Source organism: Stegastes partitus, unplaced genomic scaffold (genome assembly GCF_000690725.1).
Source record: "Stegastes partitus isolate 25-593 unplaced genomic scaffold, Stegastes_partitus-1.0.2 Scaffold2119, whole genome shotgun sequence".
NCBI lineage: Eukaryota > Metazoa > Chordata > Actinopteri > Pomacentridae > Stegastes > Stegastes partitus.
Window position 1 is genome coordinate 66559 of NW_007579850.1, and position 18377 is coordinate 84935.

The 18377-nt window shown below is 42.9% G+C and overlaps 1 protein-coding gene across 1 annotated transcript; it reads right to left on the minus strand.

Annotated features, from left to right (window-relative positions):
- Positions 1-1743: 1743 nt before the first annotated feature.
- Positions 1744-14149, minus strand: LOC103374014 (protein SHQ1 homolog). Its single transcript, XM_008304028.1, has 2 exons — positions 13561-14149; positions 1744-3030 (listed from the first exon to the last, which is right to left on the minus strand). Exons 1-2 carry the CDS (start codon positions 13785-13787, stop codon positions 2343-2345), a joined length of 915 nt encoding a protein of 304 aa, XP_008302250.1. The 5' UTR covers positions 13788-14149; the 3' UTR covers positions 1744-2342.
- Positions 14150-18377: the final 4228 nt, after the last annotated feature.

An 18377-nucleotide genomic window follows, 5' to 3' on the forward strand; every position in this document is an offset into this window, starting at 1 on the left:
GTCATTTCTATATTGCCTTTTCCTCCTCGGTTACAGTAATCAATGCAAGTCCACTCAGGGGACAAAGAAATTAACATTATTTCACTGAAGAAGGGCGGACTGGGTTGGCCACAGACCGGTCCTTCTCTGTGCACCCATTTAAACGGTGGAGCCACACCCCATAAAACCAAATGCAGCGCCTATAAAAAGGATTCAGCTCTCTTGGAAAATTTCCTCTTTTATTGCATTTCAGCATTGTATAATGGTACATTTGGAGGTTTCTTGGACGACAAATTACAAAAAAAAGACTTTCATGTCAGAATGAAAACAGATCTCTACAAAGTAATATAAATTAATTAAATATATAAAACGTAAAATAAGTGCTTGCACAAGTATTCACCCATTTGAAGTCAGGATTTAGTTGATGCACTTCGCAAGTAAACAAGCTCTTTTCAAATCCAGCCACAAAGTCTTAATTTCACTGAGGTCTGACTCGGCCACTCTGCCACATTTTGTCCTTGAACTACTTCTGTGTAGCTTTGGCTGTATGCTTGAGGTCATCATTATACTGGAAAATACATCTTCTCCCAAGTTGCAGTTCTCTTGCAGACTGTACCAGGTTTTCCTCCAGGATTTCTCTCTACATTTACAAAGCTTTCAGGGACTGCTGCTGAGACGCATCCCCGTCATGATGCTGCCACCGCCATGCTTCACAGTGGGGATGGTCCATTTGCCAAACAAAGCATCTAGTCTGCTGACCAAAAAGATCAATTTTGGTCTTATCAGACCAAAGAACCTTCTTCCAGTTGACCTTCTGGGCTGAATACTTGTGCAATCACCCATTTTGTATTTGTATTTTTACGTGAAAGAGCATTTTTGATAAATTCTTGTCAAAAAAGCTGAATGAAATTGATCATGATTCAATGTTGAAAAGCAATGAAACTTTGAGGGGAGGTGAATATGTATAGGCACTGTACATGTGACCAACCAGAAAATGCTGATACTGGTTCTTATAAGTAAATAAAGAATTTCCACACGTTTTTGTAATTTAAAATGTGCATGATTTAGGTTTGGCTGTGGATTTATTTGAAGCTCTTGTACACATTCTGCAGTCTCATCTGCATAAGCAAATAAGAGTGATTGACCAAAAGGACTATCTGGCCAACAATGCAGAAAAATACTAATTAAGATATATCAGCTTCTCTGCCACCCCAGTGTGAGAATAAAAACTGACTGGATCCGCCACTGCTGCAAAGACGTGTTTAGTGCTGGGGCAGGATGGGCCATTGCATGTGGACATCTCCACGCCTGAGCTGAGCTGAGCTGAGCTGAGCTGAGCTGAGCTGGCCGGAGTGTCAGTTTGTCTCTGCTGGCCCTGTGCTACTCTATCTCGCGGCTGCCTCCAGCCCCGGGGTGCTCTTATCTCTCAAACAAACGGCTCCTGTGCCTCAGCCTCGCTCGCAGCTCTCATCTATCTGCCTGACATGTGCTTCCTTGTTTGTTTTCTCTCGCCTGTTAGACGCGGCCGATGATATTGAGCTGTGTCGACGGCGCTCCTCCGCTCACGCCAGATGAATCAATCACTCCAGCTTGCTCCGCTGCCCTGTTTAGTGCAGACAGAGTGTTTTCCACTTCAATCAATGCCGGGGCTTTAGGAAAGGGTTTGCTTTTCCTGCTATTTATTAGGAAAAGAATAGCTCGCTCAAAGTAGCTCTGCCAGGCACTTTTGAATGCTGAGTGACATACAACAATGACAAATGTTTGTCAGTTTCCTGGAATGGTTTTGCTGTTTTGTTTATTCAGTCCCAACATGGATATGCAGACTTCACATGTAAATTTGGATATGGAAATGTACATGTGTAATAGAGGACTTCCACACTTGTTGGCAGATCAGTGCCAGCGTAGTGAATTGAGCTCACAGACAGTGTTGAATTAGTTTCAATAATTAAGAAGGAGCTGGAATAATTCATATAAAATCAAACATTTTATGTTCAGAGAGTGAGAATGTATTTGTATAGCAAGTAGGGAGCTCGGATATAGACAGAAAATAAAAGGTTGAGCTGCCTGTAAATCTTGTGCACTGGTGCTTGAAAGTTTGTGAAAGCCACTATAGAAATGTGAAAAAGAAATTTTAATAAGGCTTTGGAAAATCATCAATTATTAATATATAATTTGTTATGGAAACTAAACTCCTTTAGAGAGTTAAAACATTGAACTAATAACTTGGCATAACGAGAAACAGCAGATGCAATAACATTAAAAAAAAACTAATGAAACCATAAAAAACAACACTTTCTTAAACGACTTACAGGCAGTTTACAGTTCAACATTCATTACGAGGCTTTAGAATTCCACAACACTTGTCAGCTGATGAAGTTCCTCTCAAGACCATCGACGTCTTCCTGCGTTTGGACGATGAGCAGAGGGTTTCTGCGAGTGCTCGGCTCCAGCAAAGTCCCACTGCTGCTCCGCCCAGATGTTACCTCAGTCTTTGCTGCAGCGTCGCTCAGCTGTGAACGTCGTCTCTCTGCCGTGCAGCTGGAGTCGGGGGAGACTCTCAGCTCGTCTGCCACCCGTTCCCCCAGCTCCTCGATCAGCTGTCTGGAGCCTTCTGAGGCTGAGGGAAGGGAGTTCACCTTCCTATTTTCTGCTGAGAGGCTTGTGGGTGCCTGGGGGATGGGAGAGACAGAGCAGGAGGGTTGGGGCTGTAGAGGGTTGTCCTTAAATGCCTCTCCTCCTCCTCCTCCTCCTCCTCCTCTTCCTCCTCCTCCCTCCTCTGATTCAGTGCAGCCTTGTCCTTCAGCCTCAGATTCCTCACTCTCAGATGAGTCGCTGCTGCTGCTGCTGCTACTGCTGCTGCTGCTGCTGCTGTCACTGGAGGCACTGCTGCTGTCACCACAGGATACGCGAGCACTCCTGGAAGCTCTCCGCTCTTCTTCCTCCGCCACCATTGTCGCTGCGTTCTCGAGCTCATCAAGCTCCAGCTCCAAATCTTTTTTCTGCAGGGATGCTTTTTGCAGCGCCGCGGCCAAGTCTGTCACCTTCTTTGACCTGTGAAGATCGGGGAGGAGCGTGACGAAGAAGGACAAGTTAGGAAAGCAAAAAAAGTTTTACCTCAACAAAACTAGTATATGGCAACACAGAGAGGGAGAAAGAAGAGAGAGAGAGAGAAAAAAAAGAGAGTGACATCCAACTACAACATCATCAGCGGTACCCGAGAGAGAGGCACAAGGACTGACTGATCGACTGGCTCTGCGTACTAAAGACATAGCCACAGGATAACCATCTACAAATCTAATACCCATTAACCAAATCCCATTCTCATATGAATGCTAAGTAGACCACGATTTGCAGAGCCGACGGGGGCTCAATGAAATATGGAAATATGGATGTTTAATAATGTAGGAAGATGAGTGCTGCTGATACACGGGGCTCGGGATCCTCTCCTTCCCCCACCGCTGCTCTCCCTGCGAGAGGTGATAAGAGAGGGATTACAGAGAGAGGCAGACACCTCCTCCTCCTCCTCCTCCTCCTCCTCTTCTTCCTCCACCTCGACCCGCAAAAACATACAGACACTTTCACTTCCACGTATGGAGAGGCTCAGCCAACCGCTGGAAACAGTGGGAGAGGAGAGATAACAGAGATTGCTAACAATCAATCAACACTTGCTGAGGTTGATAGGAACCTTTCCTTCACAGCATATGAGATGTGATTTTTCATATTCTAAAGAAAGCCCTTGTGATCTCTTTTTAACAAGAGGGGCCAACAAAAGCCTGAGAATATGACGGATGCCGGAGAGAGAGAAAAAGATCCAACAATCATGCTGCAGTGGGAACAAACAGAATCAACACAGGCGAATACATTCTGGAGAATGAAAGCGGGGTAACCCCAAGAGGCCGACGAGACTGCGGTTGTGCACCAAGTCTGACTGCAATACAGTCAATAAAAGTCTGGATGGAGAATGACTGCGAGCTGCAGCCCCCACGGCGACGTGTCTCCAAAGATTAAGATTAAGAGAGTGCCCTCGTAAAGCAGTACATTAAACAATGTTCCTGTCCCGTCACTTCAGTTTTATAGTTGTGTCACCGCAGAAGACACAACAGACTGCTTGGAGAAAGAGAAGGTGTTTTATTGCTGATGAATGTCCTCCTACAAGGCCCCGTTTGTGTAAAGCCATCAGATTGTGTGGAGGCCCCCGCCTGCACATTATTCACGCTGGGAATGCCTGCCATGCTGCCAAAAACTTAAGTGGTTGCTATTCGTCCCCTAGTGCGGTTAGGGTGTGTGTGCCGCCCCCATTGCCATGGTGATTACGAGCTGACCTCTGCAGGTCACTGCGATTCAGACTGTGTCTATTCAGAGTGGGAGAAAGCGTGTGAGAGCTGCGCTGGTGTGTATGTACGTGTAGACGGGGTAAGTGTGGAGGGGCTACTCTTCCGCTGCCATTCATATTCACACACGCTCGGCTCCTGTTGCCCTCTCTGGCCCAATTAACCCACTGCTGAGCACCAGGATGGCTCCTCATTACCGTGCAGTCCTAATGAGCTCCCTATTCTGGTGAGTAAAGTGTTTATGGAAGCAGCGTGTAGTGGCTGTGCATTCATTTAGGAGCCCAGGAGGGACTGTGTAAACAGATCTTATAGTTGTGCTGCATCATATGGACGCGCATTCTCCTCTGAGCGCTGAAAAACACAACGAAATAAACTGGGGAAGTGGAACGCCCTTTCTCACATGCCCCTTAATCCACAAATGTTTCTCACACAATGTGGCAGAGTTTGGAAGCTGCCAAAGTCGGTTTTCCTGCTAAGACACTCGGGCAGCCTGCCAACTCAGGACCAGAAAAATCTTCCCGTGTGGTTTCTGCCTTGGAGTTGTGAGAGCAGGAAAAAAAAACCACACACACACACACAAACACTCTGCAGCTATCTAATCTGTAGTTCCTAACAAATACATCTCCAAAGACTCTCTCACATCAATAAATTCAGTGAAAAATCTAAAATAAACTATCAAGTATCGTGTGTGTAGCCAAAACCTGATACACCATATTTACTGTTGCACTTGATTACATGTTCCTCCATTACCCATCAAGCCCAGCAGTGAAAACACCAATTTGGAATCACCAAAGTCGTTAGACTTCATCATTTGGAGACTGTGGACATCTGCACCAAATTTCATGGCAATGAATCCAATAATCGTTGAGATATTTTAGTCTAAACCAAAGTGGTGGACTGACTCGCCAACGCTGCCATCCCCAGACCACAGAAATTAGTCTGGCTAGCGTCTGTGTAAGGGGAGCCGATTTTCCAATTTGTACAGTAGCGCATAAATGCACCACGCTGGCAGATCTTCCGAACGCGAAATAAAGACGAACACCAGAGATGCCTTGTGTTGCGTGGGCAGTGCTAAGTCTCCGCACACAATCATGTCAACACATAAGCTGTCTTGAGGAGGTGACTTATATGTGAACACAGAAAACCGCTGCATTCCTCGGATAACTGAGTGTGAAAGTCACTAAAGCCAAGATCCCACACAACTTTTTTTTCCCTTTTTTTTTTTTTCTAAAGCAGTGACAACAAGTACAGGATTTCAAGACGTTGCTGCAATCTTCGCTGATGATGACAAGTGTGTGCAACTTGCAATGGAGCCCTGTTTAGGTCCCAGGCTCTATAAAAACCCACGTGAGAGCTTCCTGTAGCGAGACTGGGGCAAGAAGACTCTCCTGCAGCACAGCCACTTCAAAAGACTGCCCCGTATTCTCTTTCCCCCCGTGGGAAGTCATTATTGAGTTAGCATTGGAGAGGTGCGCTTGTTTTCTCTCCCCTCCCTTTGCTCTGTGGTGGGAGAAGCTCAGCCTGCGGTGAATACAAAGACTCTGTCCAGGAGGGGGAGGGATAATGTTGTACACAATCCAGTCATTACTACACTGCTGTTGTGGCTTGCCTTCATTAAACTGAGGAGGGGCGGCTTTTTCAAGGTTGGAAAACTTCTGGCGAGACAAAGACGCCTCCATCTGCCAAAGTCTTTTAGATGAGAACGGGAAGAGAGAGCGTATATATGTGTGTGTGTGTGTGTGTGTGTGTGTGTGTGTGTACGTGTGGTGTCTGTGTCTGTGAAAGAGCCGAGCTAAATTACAATCTGACATTTCTTTCATCAGGCTTGTGTTCACTGAAAGAGCAACTCATTCAGCGTGTCTGTGCTCTTGAAAACATCTCAGATAAAGCTTGTCCTCAGATGTATAAATCTGTGTAATATAAGCACCAGATTTCCTCAGAGTAACTCGCAAATGCATCATTCACTAGCTGAGGGGGATAAAAGCCGACACGAGGAGATGCGATCCGTCAGTGTGACTGAATGCTGGAACGGTCTGAGGCAATGGTAGCCGCTCCGATTCCAGAAATGAGAAACACAGATGTATTTATCCATTGAGTCAGTGTTTGAGTTCAGGCTTGCAGTGCTTCACAAAAGAGTTACTGTACCTTTCAAACACTGATCAATGGTTCATGCGATTGTGTCATAAATATCAGTTAGATAAACTCCGCTTGTATCCTTTACCTTAACTGTTTACCAAGCCGAACATGTTTTCCTTCTTATTCGCCCATTTCAACACACGCTAACAGAGGCAGTGCTGCCATGCAAGATGCTGGAATCGCAACGGAAACAACTCGTGGTTCAGTGTGCTGCTCAAAGACACTTATGGACAAGAGGAGCCGGGGATTGAACCACCAACCCTGCACCTAGGGGACAACTTGCTCTCATAGCTGCCCCTGTTGTCAATCAGGTGGAGGTCTGACAAAGGAATGTTTTTTTTTCACCGTCACGCCCAACAGTTGCAACAACTTTTGATGCAACAGATCTACTGCAGGAATATGTGCCATAGTCAGAACAGAATGCTGTGACTGTGTTTACTCCAAACAGTGATGGGAGAATCATTTTGGTCTAACACTGCATGCATGGAGACATGTATTGCCAATAAAATGGTTAGTTCGGTGAGAAAAACTAGCAAGGCTAACTTACTGCATGATCCAAACCTTTTGGGAAAATTTTCAGTGTGGGTAGGTTCCTGTGTGGATAGTATTGTTTTTGGAGACTTTAAAAATAGTAAAGTAGCCAAGGCCAACACCTTTTACCAATCTACTACTGTAGTCATAGTGATTTCACAGCTGACTATAAAGGTTGTACAGAAATTTGTCAAATGTTCAATACTTATTTGAAATAGAAAATGCAGGCAATTAAATTATTACCAAACGTGTTTGGTGTAACTGTACATCCAACTTTCAAATCTGACTTAACATTAGTTCTAAAAATGCCCAGTTTTGTGGCAATGGCAGTCTCAGGTGTTCCAGGCTACATTATCTCGACAACTCATGGACGGACTGTCATAAAATATTGTACAGGGATCAGAAGTGTTCAGAAAATATGCGTAAATAATTTTGTTGATAATCTAACTCAGACTTTTTTGTTTGTATTGGATGGATTGCCATGAAATTCTGTACACACACTGAGGTTGTCCTCTGGATAAACTGTCATTACATTGGTCATCCCGTAACTTTTCCTCCATAGCCATTATTGGGTCAAAATTGTCCTGCTTTTGTCCAGTACTTTGGTTTAATAATACTAACGTTCATCCACCACTCATCATGTTTTGTTTACTGCTAGTTAGTGAATGTTACAGTACTAACATGCTAAACTAAGAGATGGACATGATAAACACGATCTGCTTAACAGCAAGTAAACATCATGACTGTAAAACTGTTGATGCAATTCTATTCTTCTGTTAGAACTTAGCTCAAGAACAAGTGTGTTTAAGCACAGTCTCAGTAGAGCTGCAAGCATTGCTGTAGATTATTAATCGCTTTTTATACAAAGCTTGGATTGTGACCAACAATAAGTATGCACTCACTTTTTCTTGGATAACTCCTAAAAAGCAAGCCTCAGCTGACACGGCTCTGTTGTAATTCCCACATCATTATTTTTTGTTTAAAAGTTGAGCTGAAATTTTGATCAATAAATGGTATATTCAGTATCCCAGGGTTTGGTTTGGTCTTAGCTCAAAAAAAGACAAAGCCCTGAGGCTTGAATCTGAAGCTTAAAAAAAAATAAAATCTAGTCCAAGTTACACTGCTGTTGGGATGATGGGAGTCTTACTAAAACTATGTTGGACTCTTTGCTATCTGCTTTTACTGTCTCCTGACCGTTATTTATATAATCATCACAGATATTTAATATCGTAAAATTGCATCACCAGTCATCAATCTGCTTTAGATTCCACGTTTAACATTGTTTGTTCATACAAAGTTAAAACCAGAAGTTTGCATACACTGTATAATAAATATGCAACCTTTTTTTCTCATTAGCTGACATTAAATCAGACAAAACTTTTCCTGTTTTAGGTCAGTTAAGATTACCAAAGTTATTGATATTTGTTAAATGCCAGAATAATAAGAGAGAATTTTTTTATTACTTAGTTCAAAGTCAGAAGTTTACATACATGTCTTTAGTATTTGGTAGCATTGCCTTTAAACTGTATGACTTGGGTCAAATGTTTTGGGTATCTTTCCACAAGCTTCTCACAATATTTTGCTGGAATTGTGGCCCATTCCTTCTGACAGAACTGGTTTAACTGAGTCAGGTTTGTAAGCTGCCTTGCTCCACACACCTTTTCAGCTCTGCATACAAATTTTCTCCAGGATTGAGATCAGGGCTTTGTGATGGCCACTCCACAACATTGACTTGAAGCCACTTTGTAACTAATCTGGCAGTAAGCTTTGGGTCATTGTCCATTTGGAAGACCCATTTTACCCAAGCTTTAACTTCCTGGCTGATGTCTTGAATATTTCCACATAATGTTCTTTCCTCATGATGCCATCTATTTGTGAAGTGCATCAGTCCCTCCTGCAGCAAAACACCCCCACAACATGATGCTGCCACCCCCGTACTTCACAGTTAGGATGGTGTTCTGAGGCTTGCAAGCTTCCCCATTTGTCCTCCAAATGTAACGATGGTCATTATGGCCAAACAGTTCAGTTTAGTTTCATCAGACCACAGGACATGTCTCCAGAAATGAAGGTCTTTGTCACTGTGTGCATCTGCAAACTGTAATCTGTCTTTTTTAAGTTGCTTTTGGAGTCATGCCTTCTTCCTCTCTGAGTAGCCTTTCAGCACATGCCGGTACAGGACTGGTTTCACTGGGGATGATGACTCTCTTACCAGTTTCAGCAGCATCTTTACAAGGTCTTTTGTTCTGGGTTGATATGCACACCTCATGTCTGGGACTCAGAACTCGTCTTCTTCCTGAGCTGTATGATGGCTGGACATTCCCATAGTGTTTATACCTGCATTTAATTATTTGAACAGATGAACGTGGAACCTTCAAGCATCTGGAAATTGTACCCAAGGATGAACAGTCCACAGTTCTCTTCCTGATATCTTGGCTGATTTCTTTAGAGTTTCCATGTTGTCACAAAAGGAAGCAGTGTGTTTACGGTGTGCCTTAAAATACATCCACAGGTGTGCCTCCAATTAACTTAAATGTTATCAATTAACCATCAAAAGCTTCCAAAGCCATGACATCATCATCTGGGCTTTCCCAAATAGTTTGAGGGCATAGTGATCCTAGTGTATGTAAACTTCTGACTTTGAAGAAAGAAATAAAATAATTCTCATTATTCTGGCATTCAGCAAATAGAAATAACTTTGGTAATCCTCACTGACCTAAAACAGCAAAAGTTTAGTCTGATTTAATGTCAAACAGAGAGAGAGAGAAAAAAAGGTTATGTGTCTTTTTATACAGGGTATGTAAACTTCTGGTTTCAACTGTATATAGCAAAGAAACATTTATAATGTGAGGTGCTCTTGTTTAATACGCCTCGATGTAGATGCAAGAGCTTTTGAAGCTGCACAGACAGAAAAAAAAAAAACCCCACAATAATCAATTGCATTAACTGAAGTGGGCACTCCAAACATGGGCAGTGGAAATTATGCGAGCACAGTAGCCTGTGTTTAAGATGGGCCTGTGTATTCAAGACAAAAATCTGGAGTGGACTCATGCTGAGAGGAAATCTGTACTACTTATCCGTGTTAGCTGAGAGACATTTGTGTCTTTGTTCTCCACAGCGGGGCTTCTAAAGATCTCCTTCAGTGCCGAGGCTAACATCAGATAGAGCAGCTCCATTATCTGTTTCAAAGCTTTCAGGACAGGCATTTGACAGTTGTGTGACGCTGCCTGGCAGAAGTCCTTCCAAACAAACATCTGGGTGCCACATCAGCTGTGACAAACTGCAGAAACAGGCTTGAACACCTTATTTTAATTCTCACACAGAAGACTTGAGCGCAGACAAAAACAAAAACACCTATAGTGTTGAGTGGCTGATGTGAAAATCTGGGTAATAAGTGCCTTGTGCTTTAAAATAACACACAGAGGTGTACTAAAGTGAACTGACAGCCCGTGCTCGGCAGAGTGGGGGGTGGGTGGGTGTTAACGCTGTGCACAAGTGCACTTTGAAGGCGTTTGACCACAGCCCTTAGCTAACACGCTGACCCCGTGCTTGACCTCGTTGCCCTGAGACGTTCCCAGTTGTTAGAGCTCCAGATGCTTTTCCCTGCGGGGGAGCTGCTGTCAGAGCTGCCGAAAACTCTCCCCGACGGCCATTGTCACGGACACAATGCAAGGGGGATGAATGCGGCGAGGGAGGTAGAGAGAGTATGTGGAACCACTGAGAGCTGCTCCGTCCTCCAAAAACGAAAGAATGTCTACAACTTCATTTTTGTCAGTTTCCTTTGTTGCTTTCATGCGGCGCTGCACACATGCTTTTACAGCCACGCACTCCTTTGTACAGTGAAAACAACACCCTTTGTTTTAGAGGACTGCTCACTTCACACCTACCATTCACAATTATTTGAGTCTGTCCATTCAGCTGTTATAGTGCGATGCTGAGCCTATCCCTAAACCATTTTTTGTCAATTTTCCAGTCTTGGGAGCATTGTGTTATTGCCCATTTCGCACATCTTATAGACAATTCGCACATTTGCTCCACAAAAGAAACACAAAAAAGGAGAACCAATTCTTTTTTTTCCCTTTCCACTAATGACTTCATTCTCCTCTCAGACGAACCCTGGAGCACATCACTTGTATACTGCCATGTTTTTTTTTTTTTCTTCCCTTGCTAGAATCTAATTGACCCAATTAATAAGGGTGGGTGGGTGGTTGTGAGTGAACCGGTGCTGAAAAAGGAAGTTGTGGCCCTTCTGATTTAACCGAGGTAGTGTAACACAACACCAGGCTTATAAGCTTTGTCTGTGCTGGCTGCCGTGAATCTACGTTGGCACGTCTCCAAGCTTTTTGATAAAGGGAGGGGAAAACAAAGAGAGAGAAAGTGAGGCGACTCGCTTCTTTTTTTTTTTCTTTGCAGTCCAGCAACTCTGCAGGGGTTTTTGGCAGCTGAAGACCTTCAAAAAGCATACACTGAAACTAATGGACTGAGGAGGCTGCTGCTCCATTTGGAATAATACTCTCTGCTAACAATTCGGAGATAATTAGGATTGGAAGGGTGTGCGAGGGCGAAGTTAAAACAGTTTCCAACAAAGGAAGTGTGTGTTAAATTCTGGAACAGTGACCACTCCTGTGAAAAAACAAAACAAAACAAAAGTTCCACATCACTAAGACAATGTGAAGCGCAATTTACTTTGAGGTTGCTCTCTTGATTTCCGCACGCAGGGGTTCTGCTCTGATTCTGTGTGTGAGAGCAAAGCAGAGCGCCTGCCCCGGGGCTTAAATCACGGTGAAGTCTTTACGAGGTTGTAAATTCGAGACCGATGTCTCGGCAGTCAGAGGAACTTTAGGAGTAGAAATGCATGTGGGACAGCGAGGAGATTAAATAAATCAACCCCCCCCCCCAGCTAGCAAACATCCATTAATCGCCGTGTCCATCATGTGCAGCTGATCGTGTCTGCCTTGGCGGCAGCAGGGAGTGACAGGATACAGGGATTGCACCGGGGGTATAGATTACATCTCATCTAACCGCCTGGCTCCCAGAGACGACTCACTTAGCGGAGGATGACAAATCCTGCACAGGGGAATATCTTTGCACTGAGGAAAACAATGCCTACACGATCTGTCATCAAACCTGTCACGCAAACACAAAAGGGCTGCCACAACAAACTGCATGTACGATAACGGAGGTCGGTCTGTGGAGCTCACCGCTGCTGCAGAGGCTTCAGAACGGGCCTCGCTCTCCTGCGTCGCTTTGCATTTTGACTGCAGGCTCCTTTTAATATTACACCGCAAACATGGGAACATAGTTTCATAAACCACAAGTGGAGATTGTATGAAATTTCTATTGAGTGCGAGCCAGCATACCCATACTCAAAGAACAAAAAAAAAAAAGCTATTCATGCTTGGTTGCTCTCTCAAGTGGCTGGAGGTGTTAGAAGTGGTTTCTACTAATCCAAGTGTCTTTTACACAACATGACAGCTTGTATGATGTTTTCAAAAAAAACAAAAAACTTTGCTTTCTTTTTCAGAGAGAAATGTAACAATTCAATCACAGGTCAATGCCGAGAGAGCGCGGGCTAATCCATTTAATGATCGATGCGGGGCGAAGCAGGAGTCAGCATGTTAGGTCAAGCTGACATTTAGTTCCAATGTTCAGCGAGGGAAAAAAAAAAAGAGAGGAGGAGCAGGGAGGGGAAGCGGTGCTCCGGTGCCCCTCAAGCAGAGAAGAGACTGATTGAGTTTTTCAGTGATTTGACAGAGCCTCAGCAGCTCCATGCGCTTACAGAGCAAGACAAGAGTGTGCATCTTCTCTCTGGTCTCGAACACTAAAAGGGACAGCCCCGTGCACAGCATCTATTGCATTTTTTTTTTTAGAGCAGAATTCAAGACTGGTGCTGGAAAAATGTAGAAATGAGAATGTGAGGAAGGAGAGAGAGAGAGAGGGGGGGGGGACCACTAAATCCCTGCAGACCTTTTATCGTGTCTGCATCTGGGCGTCGAGCCTACAACATCAGGCACACATTTTTCAACTGGGCTTTTTCCAGACGAGCACACCACTTGGCTGAACCCCGGCCAAGAGTAAAACAGAGCTCATTACTGAATGTGCTCGCGGGCTCACATTTCAAATGTGTAAGTAATTGTTAAATATGAACTAGGAGGAGGAGGAGGAGGAGGAGGAGGAGAGAGCCATCAGACCTGTATCGTTTTGGGAAGAAAGTGCGGATTCCACATATTTGGCTTGGTGGAAGGATACGCCCACGGACGATTTGAGAACACACATGTGCACTTTTCAGACTTTCATACGGAGAGTGTGCTGAGTGCAGCTGGCTCTTTTAAGGCTCACTGATGGCACTTCTGAAACTCGATAATAAAGACAAGGGAGACTGCATCTTTTGCCGGCTTGGCCATTCAATTGGTCCTGCTGTGACAAATGACTCATCTAATCCTCTCCTCTAAAGCACTGATGCATCATGGGGGCTGAGTGGCACTTCCCATGGCTCTGAAGGTAATTCTCTCTAGATGAAGGTCTCTGATGTGTGAGTGGATGGATTTGTGAGTGTGTGTGTGTGTGTGTGTGTCGGTGAACTTACTTGACCCTCTGGATCCAGATGCAGTAGTCTGTGATGTACAGATCGTTCAGTATGTAGGCCGGGTCGTTCTCTCTAAAGACTTTGTGAATATCCAGCAGGCATTTGAGGACACAGGCTTTCCCTGGGCACGGGAACACAGCGTGGCAGGCAAATGGAAAAACGGTGTTATTCGCGCTCAGTATTAAGGATGACAATGCACTCCAGCTGCTGGCAGACACAGCATGCATCTAAAGGCTTGCAGTCATTGTTCCATACATAAAAGCCAAGGTACAGGATCAGAGGGAAATCCCCGTGTGCTGCACAGTAATTTGATCCATACGGTTGAGACAAAAGAGCCAAGGAAGACCACTCTATTTCTGGCATCATATCTGTCAATTTAATGGAGGCTCTGCTCAGAGTCTGTCATAAAATTTGCTCGCTTTTGATTTATCAGAAATAGCACTGAATGGTTTTGATGATTTTTTCCATTTGACATCAGTTCTGACGAAGGCCTGATTTACAAACTTTGCACACATCAATAAATTTAATCCGGGGAAGTAACGATGTGCACGGCACCAAACACAAATGCAGGTCACTTAACCACACGGCTTGAAGCGTTTTTATTTTTGTTAAGTGATCGAGGAATTATTTTCTAAAAAATCCTGAGTGGTTGTAAACTAGAGGATCATAAAGAGAAGCAAATTCCTGATAAAATGTTCTGTTTTAAGTACAAATTAAGTCACCTATAGAAGATTCAGGCAGATCTGAGGGGACATAGTTTTTCAGAAGGTGACGTAAGATGCAGTTATTCTACTAACTCTAGAGAAATGTAAAAATATCAGCTCTTGTGCGACAGACAACACAAGCATGTTCCTCTGTTGTAATAATCATGTTTAGGGTACGTCTATCCTATATTCGGCAGAGTAGTATTTCAGTGGTGACTCAGGTGGTCCATGCTTGTTAGCGTCCAGCCGCCCACCCATTCTGAGAACATGTGGAAAAAGATTCTCTGGTCTGGCGTGACTAAGCTGATTTCCGACATACTTTTGTTTTTATCAGCTCTGCATCTATTTACTTAATGAGGTTCATATAGGCTTGAGTTACCCCGTGATGGCTGTTAGACATTAGCTGCTTTCAGACATGGGATATGTCACGTTGCTGGATTCATGAATCTCTTAAAGTGCATTCTGTCATTCAGACATAGGTCACTTGTATGTTGATGTTGCTCATGGCTTCATTCAGACAAACCCACCACAGTGACTGAGAGAGCCAAAGTACGTGTTATTTATATATTATACGTTGTACATGTGAGACTGACAGTACATCAAGTGATGTGTCATACATCTTAATTAATAATAAACAAAACATGCAATTAAAACTAACCTTATCAAACTCAACAAATAGTCAAGTATGAGCTCCTTAATTACTGAAAACTTCGTCCATGTGTGATGATAATGCCAGTACTGCTTTAAAAGTAGGATGTGTAACAACTGATTTAACTGCAGCTGATAAACTGTGACTCTCTGTGTGACAGCTCAGCTGTCTGAAGTGAAGAAAAGCACACAGTGTGACTTATCGTTAGATCAGGATTGATCATGTCTCCATGTTCAATGTGAAGAAATGTGCACAAGTTTCTTACTTTGGAGACGCTGATATGGATCCTGCAGGTATTTATTAAACTCAGAGGAAAGACTCCAACAAACAGATGAATACAAACATACGTACATCCATTAGTGATGAGTTTCATTAAAATTACATTACTCTCTGTCTTAATTTCAGTTAGCTTTTGCTTTTATGGATGTTTAGTTTGTAATCGATGTGAAATTTTAGAGCGAAGTGAATTAGAAAGGTATGTCGTGACATGCAAACTCTGTCTTTTGCTCTTTTGCTGTGTTGTTTTTGGACCAATATTGGTGTTAAAATGTAAAAAAAAATCTCTCCCAAAACACTTCACACAACTCAAAGTCTGTCACTTGTGAGTGCCTGTCTGTTTATGTGACGACATGCAGTCCAGACGTGTTACTAGAGCCCGACCCAGTAAGATTGCCATCGCAACTTCCGCAGAAAATTGAGCCGGGTGTTCATTAAGACATAAAGCAGACACATTCAGCTGGTGTCAGATTAATGGAAACGAGTGCATGATTGCAAAGGGTTTAAGTTTTCAGGCAGCTGCAAATATACTTGTAATAACCAGAAATGAGCATGTAAAGTGAATACCTTTCAAAGCCTTCCCCTAAGGGAGCATGTCCTCAGAGCCTTTCATTTGTGGTTTTCTCTATCTACACAATTTTTTCACTTTCTTTTTACTACGTACTTGTTGGCATCCCTAATCATGTTCTCAGAGTCATTCTTTGGCAGTTTGTAAATTTTATCTGGTGACAACGCTGCAGCAAAGATGAAGTCCATAAACTATCTGAGTACATTTAGTGTCACCACTTTTATAGACACTTCAAACTTGTGTGGAATTAATATGTGTGGAACAGCCACAGAGGTGAAACCTGCTGTTTGAATCAACCATTGCAAAAAATTTGCAAACCTGACAACTTACTGAGCTTATGCTTGATTTAGGCTATCGTCTTTCTAATGACTTGTGATGCGGTTTTCATTTATAAAGTCGTGTTCCACCTGGATATGTTGATTATCTGGTTTTTGGGGGGTGTTTTTGGAAGAAGGCAGAAGTGACCGGGTTGGCCTGCCCACAGATCAATAAGACAATCATCTACAAGGAGCAACGGAGGCAGACCTTGATGCTTCTACTTCCACGAGCCTGTTGCAAGAAGCATGTAGGCAGCTTGAGGAAATATGTGCTCCTGAATGCTGGTCCAGTAAATAAAACGGCACCGGTACAGCTTCATGCTTTGTTTACAGTCACTGGTAGTATGCAGCCCCACAGGAATACTGTAAAAGTGAGTTTATGACCTCAAAAACACAAATTTATCTTCTTTTTAGGGTTTCAAGTTAGCAAAGAGGCCCATATGTGAAGTCACGATGCTTGCCACATTGTCCTAACAACATAAACAACGTCACATGGATGGATAGGAACAGCAAATATTTAAATCATAGCTTTTCATTATTCAAGTTCATGTAATGATTTAAATTTGTTTATATGCATTTGTATAAAAAATGACCATAACTGTAAAAGAAAAAGAAAAAAAATGACATAAATCCTTTCTTTCAACCCATTTCCACTCTGTTGTTGTTAATTTCATGTTTGCGGCATTCCAAGTGGAACATCTGAAGCATATGAGGCAATATGAAAATAATTACAGACCATTTTAAATTAGGCATGATCTAAACATATCATCTACCAGCCAAAGTATGTAAACTACCATACATGTTTATTTACTAAATAATGGTGCTTTAAGCCATGATTGACACCTGCGCTCTGACAGTGTGTTTTGAAATTGTCTGAGGGCGAGGCATGCGTCATCCTCTTCAACGCCGCAAATGCATCGCACATGCAGAAACGGCACCAAAACTGCTTTTGTTATTCTGACAAATGGTTTTTCCCTAAAGTACACAACAAGCCAAACTGCCGCAGCATTTCTCCCTCTAATCAGGCATATAAATAGCCTTATGATGTGGCCAACAATCCACTGAGGGCAGGAGAAAATGCTCCTCTCCACCTCCACAGAGCTGGTTGGCATTGTCCAGAGACATTCCAGACCAATCAAAATAAACAGCGCACTCACAGTGAGGAAAACCTTAAACAAACATTTGGTTCTCATTTAAAGCATGGGATCGTGTGCAGGGAACTCTGCCCTTAAAAAAAAAAATCAGGGCTTGGATCATGTGAGGCAAAATCTCACTTGCTTCCAAGGTTTGATTTCTTTTTCAGAGGGTAGATTTGTAAAAAAAAAAAAACTGGAGGAAAGGTGGCTCTCTGCACCGATTCAACACCGACAAGGTGTGTTAATACGGTGAAATCCGGTTACCCAATGAGCGCGGAAGAATGTGCACTCCGAAAGTCTAACAGTAAGTACTTCATAGCTGCTGAATGGGCAGGCTGGTATCATAGTGGTGGGTGTGAAATGGACCAAAAACAAAAGCCTGCTGTGTCTGTTAGACGCTATTGTAGATTCCAAAAAACTGCAGCCGCAGCAAAGTGAAAATGGCACATTTTTTTTTTTCATTCCATGCTGTGTCTCCTTTGTTTGTGTATTATAATCAAAAGTCAGACCAACGTACAGACATCAAAACACAATAAATGAGACCACCTGTAATTTTTTTCTAAATATGGAGGCAAAAACATAGTGCTGCCGACGCCACGCTGCAGAAGGGTGGCACTATCTCTCAGCAGTGTTCATCTTTCATAACATACTTTGTCACAGTTTTTTTTCTTACAGTCCGTCTTACCGAAGATATTTAAAATGAGAAAATGTTGTAGTCCAGTAAAACGCTGACAGGAACTAAATAATAGAGTAGATTTTGTCCAATGGGATTTTTTTTTTTAAACAAAAATGGGAGCTAAAGCTTTTGACAGTCTTAAGGATACCAGAAAGCGAAGAATAATGGTTTACATTGTCCATGTTTTGATCTCTTACAGGTTCGTAATATTATTTTTGGGGTCTACTAGAATATGCTTATATGCTTTAAAGATCCCCTACAAGTTTAAAAAAAAAAAATCACATTAACATGACGAAGCAGCAGCTCATTCTTTGTTTTAGGGCGTATCCAAAGTATCCCCAGTCTGGTGTTATGCAAATGTGTTCCAGACTTATGTACTTATAGATAAGAAAGAGTAAAAAAAAAAAAAAAAGCTTGGACTTTCAATAAGGCATTTCAGGCAGGTAAGGCGGAGAGTTTTCTAGAAAGAGAAAAACTTTCTTTGGACTTCA

Bases quoted from the DNA above. Each gene is read 5' to 3' on its own strand.
- LOC103374014 (XM_008304028.1), bottom strand. From the start codon at position 13,787: ATGCATGCTGTGTCTGCCAGCAGCTGGAGTGCATTGTCATCCTTAATA. The intron at 3,031-13,560 runs GTAAGTTCACCG...CGATCTTCACAG, and splicing joins ATCTGGATCCAGAGGGTCAA to GTCAAAGAAGGTGACAGACT.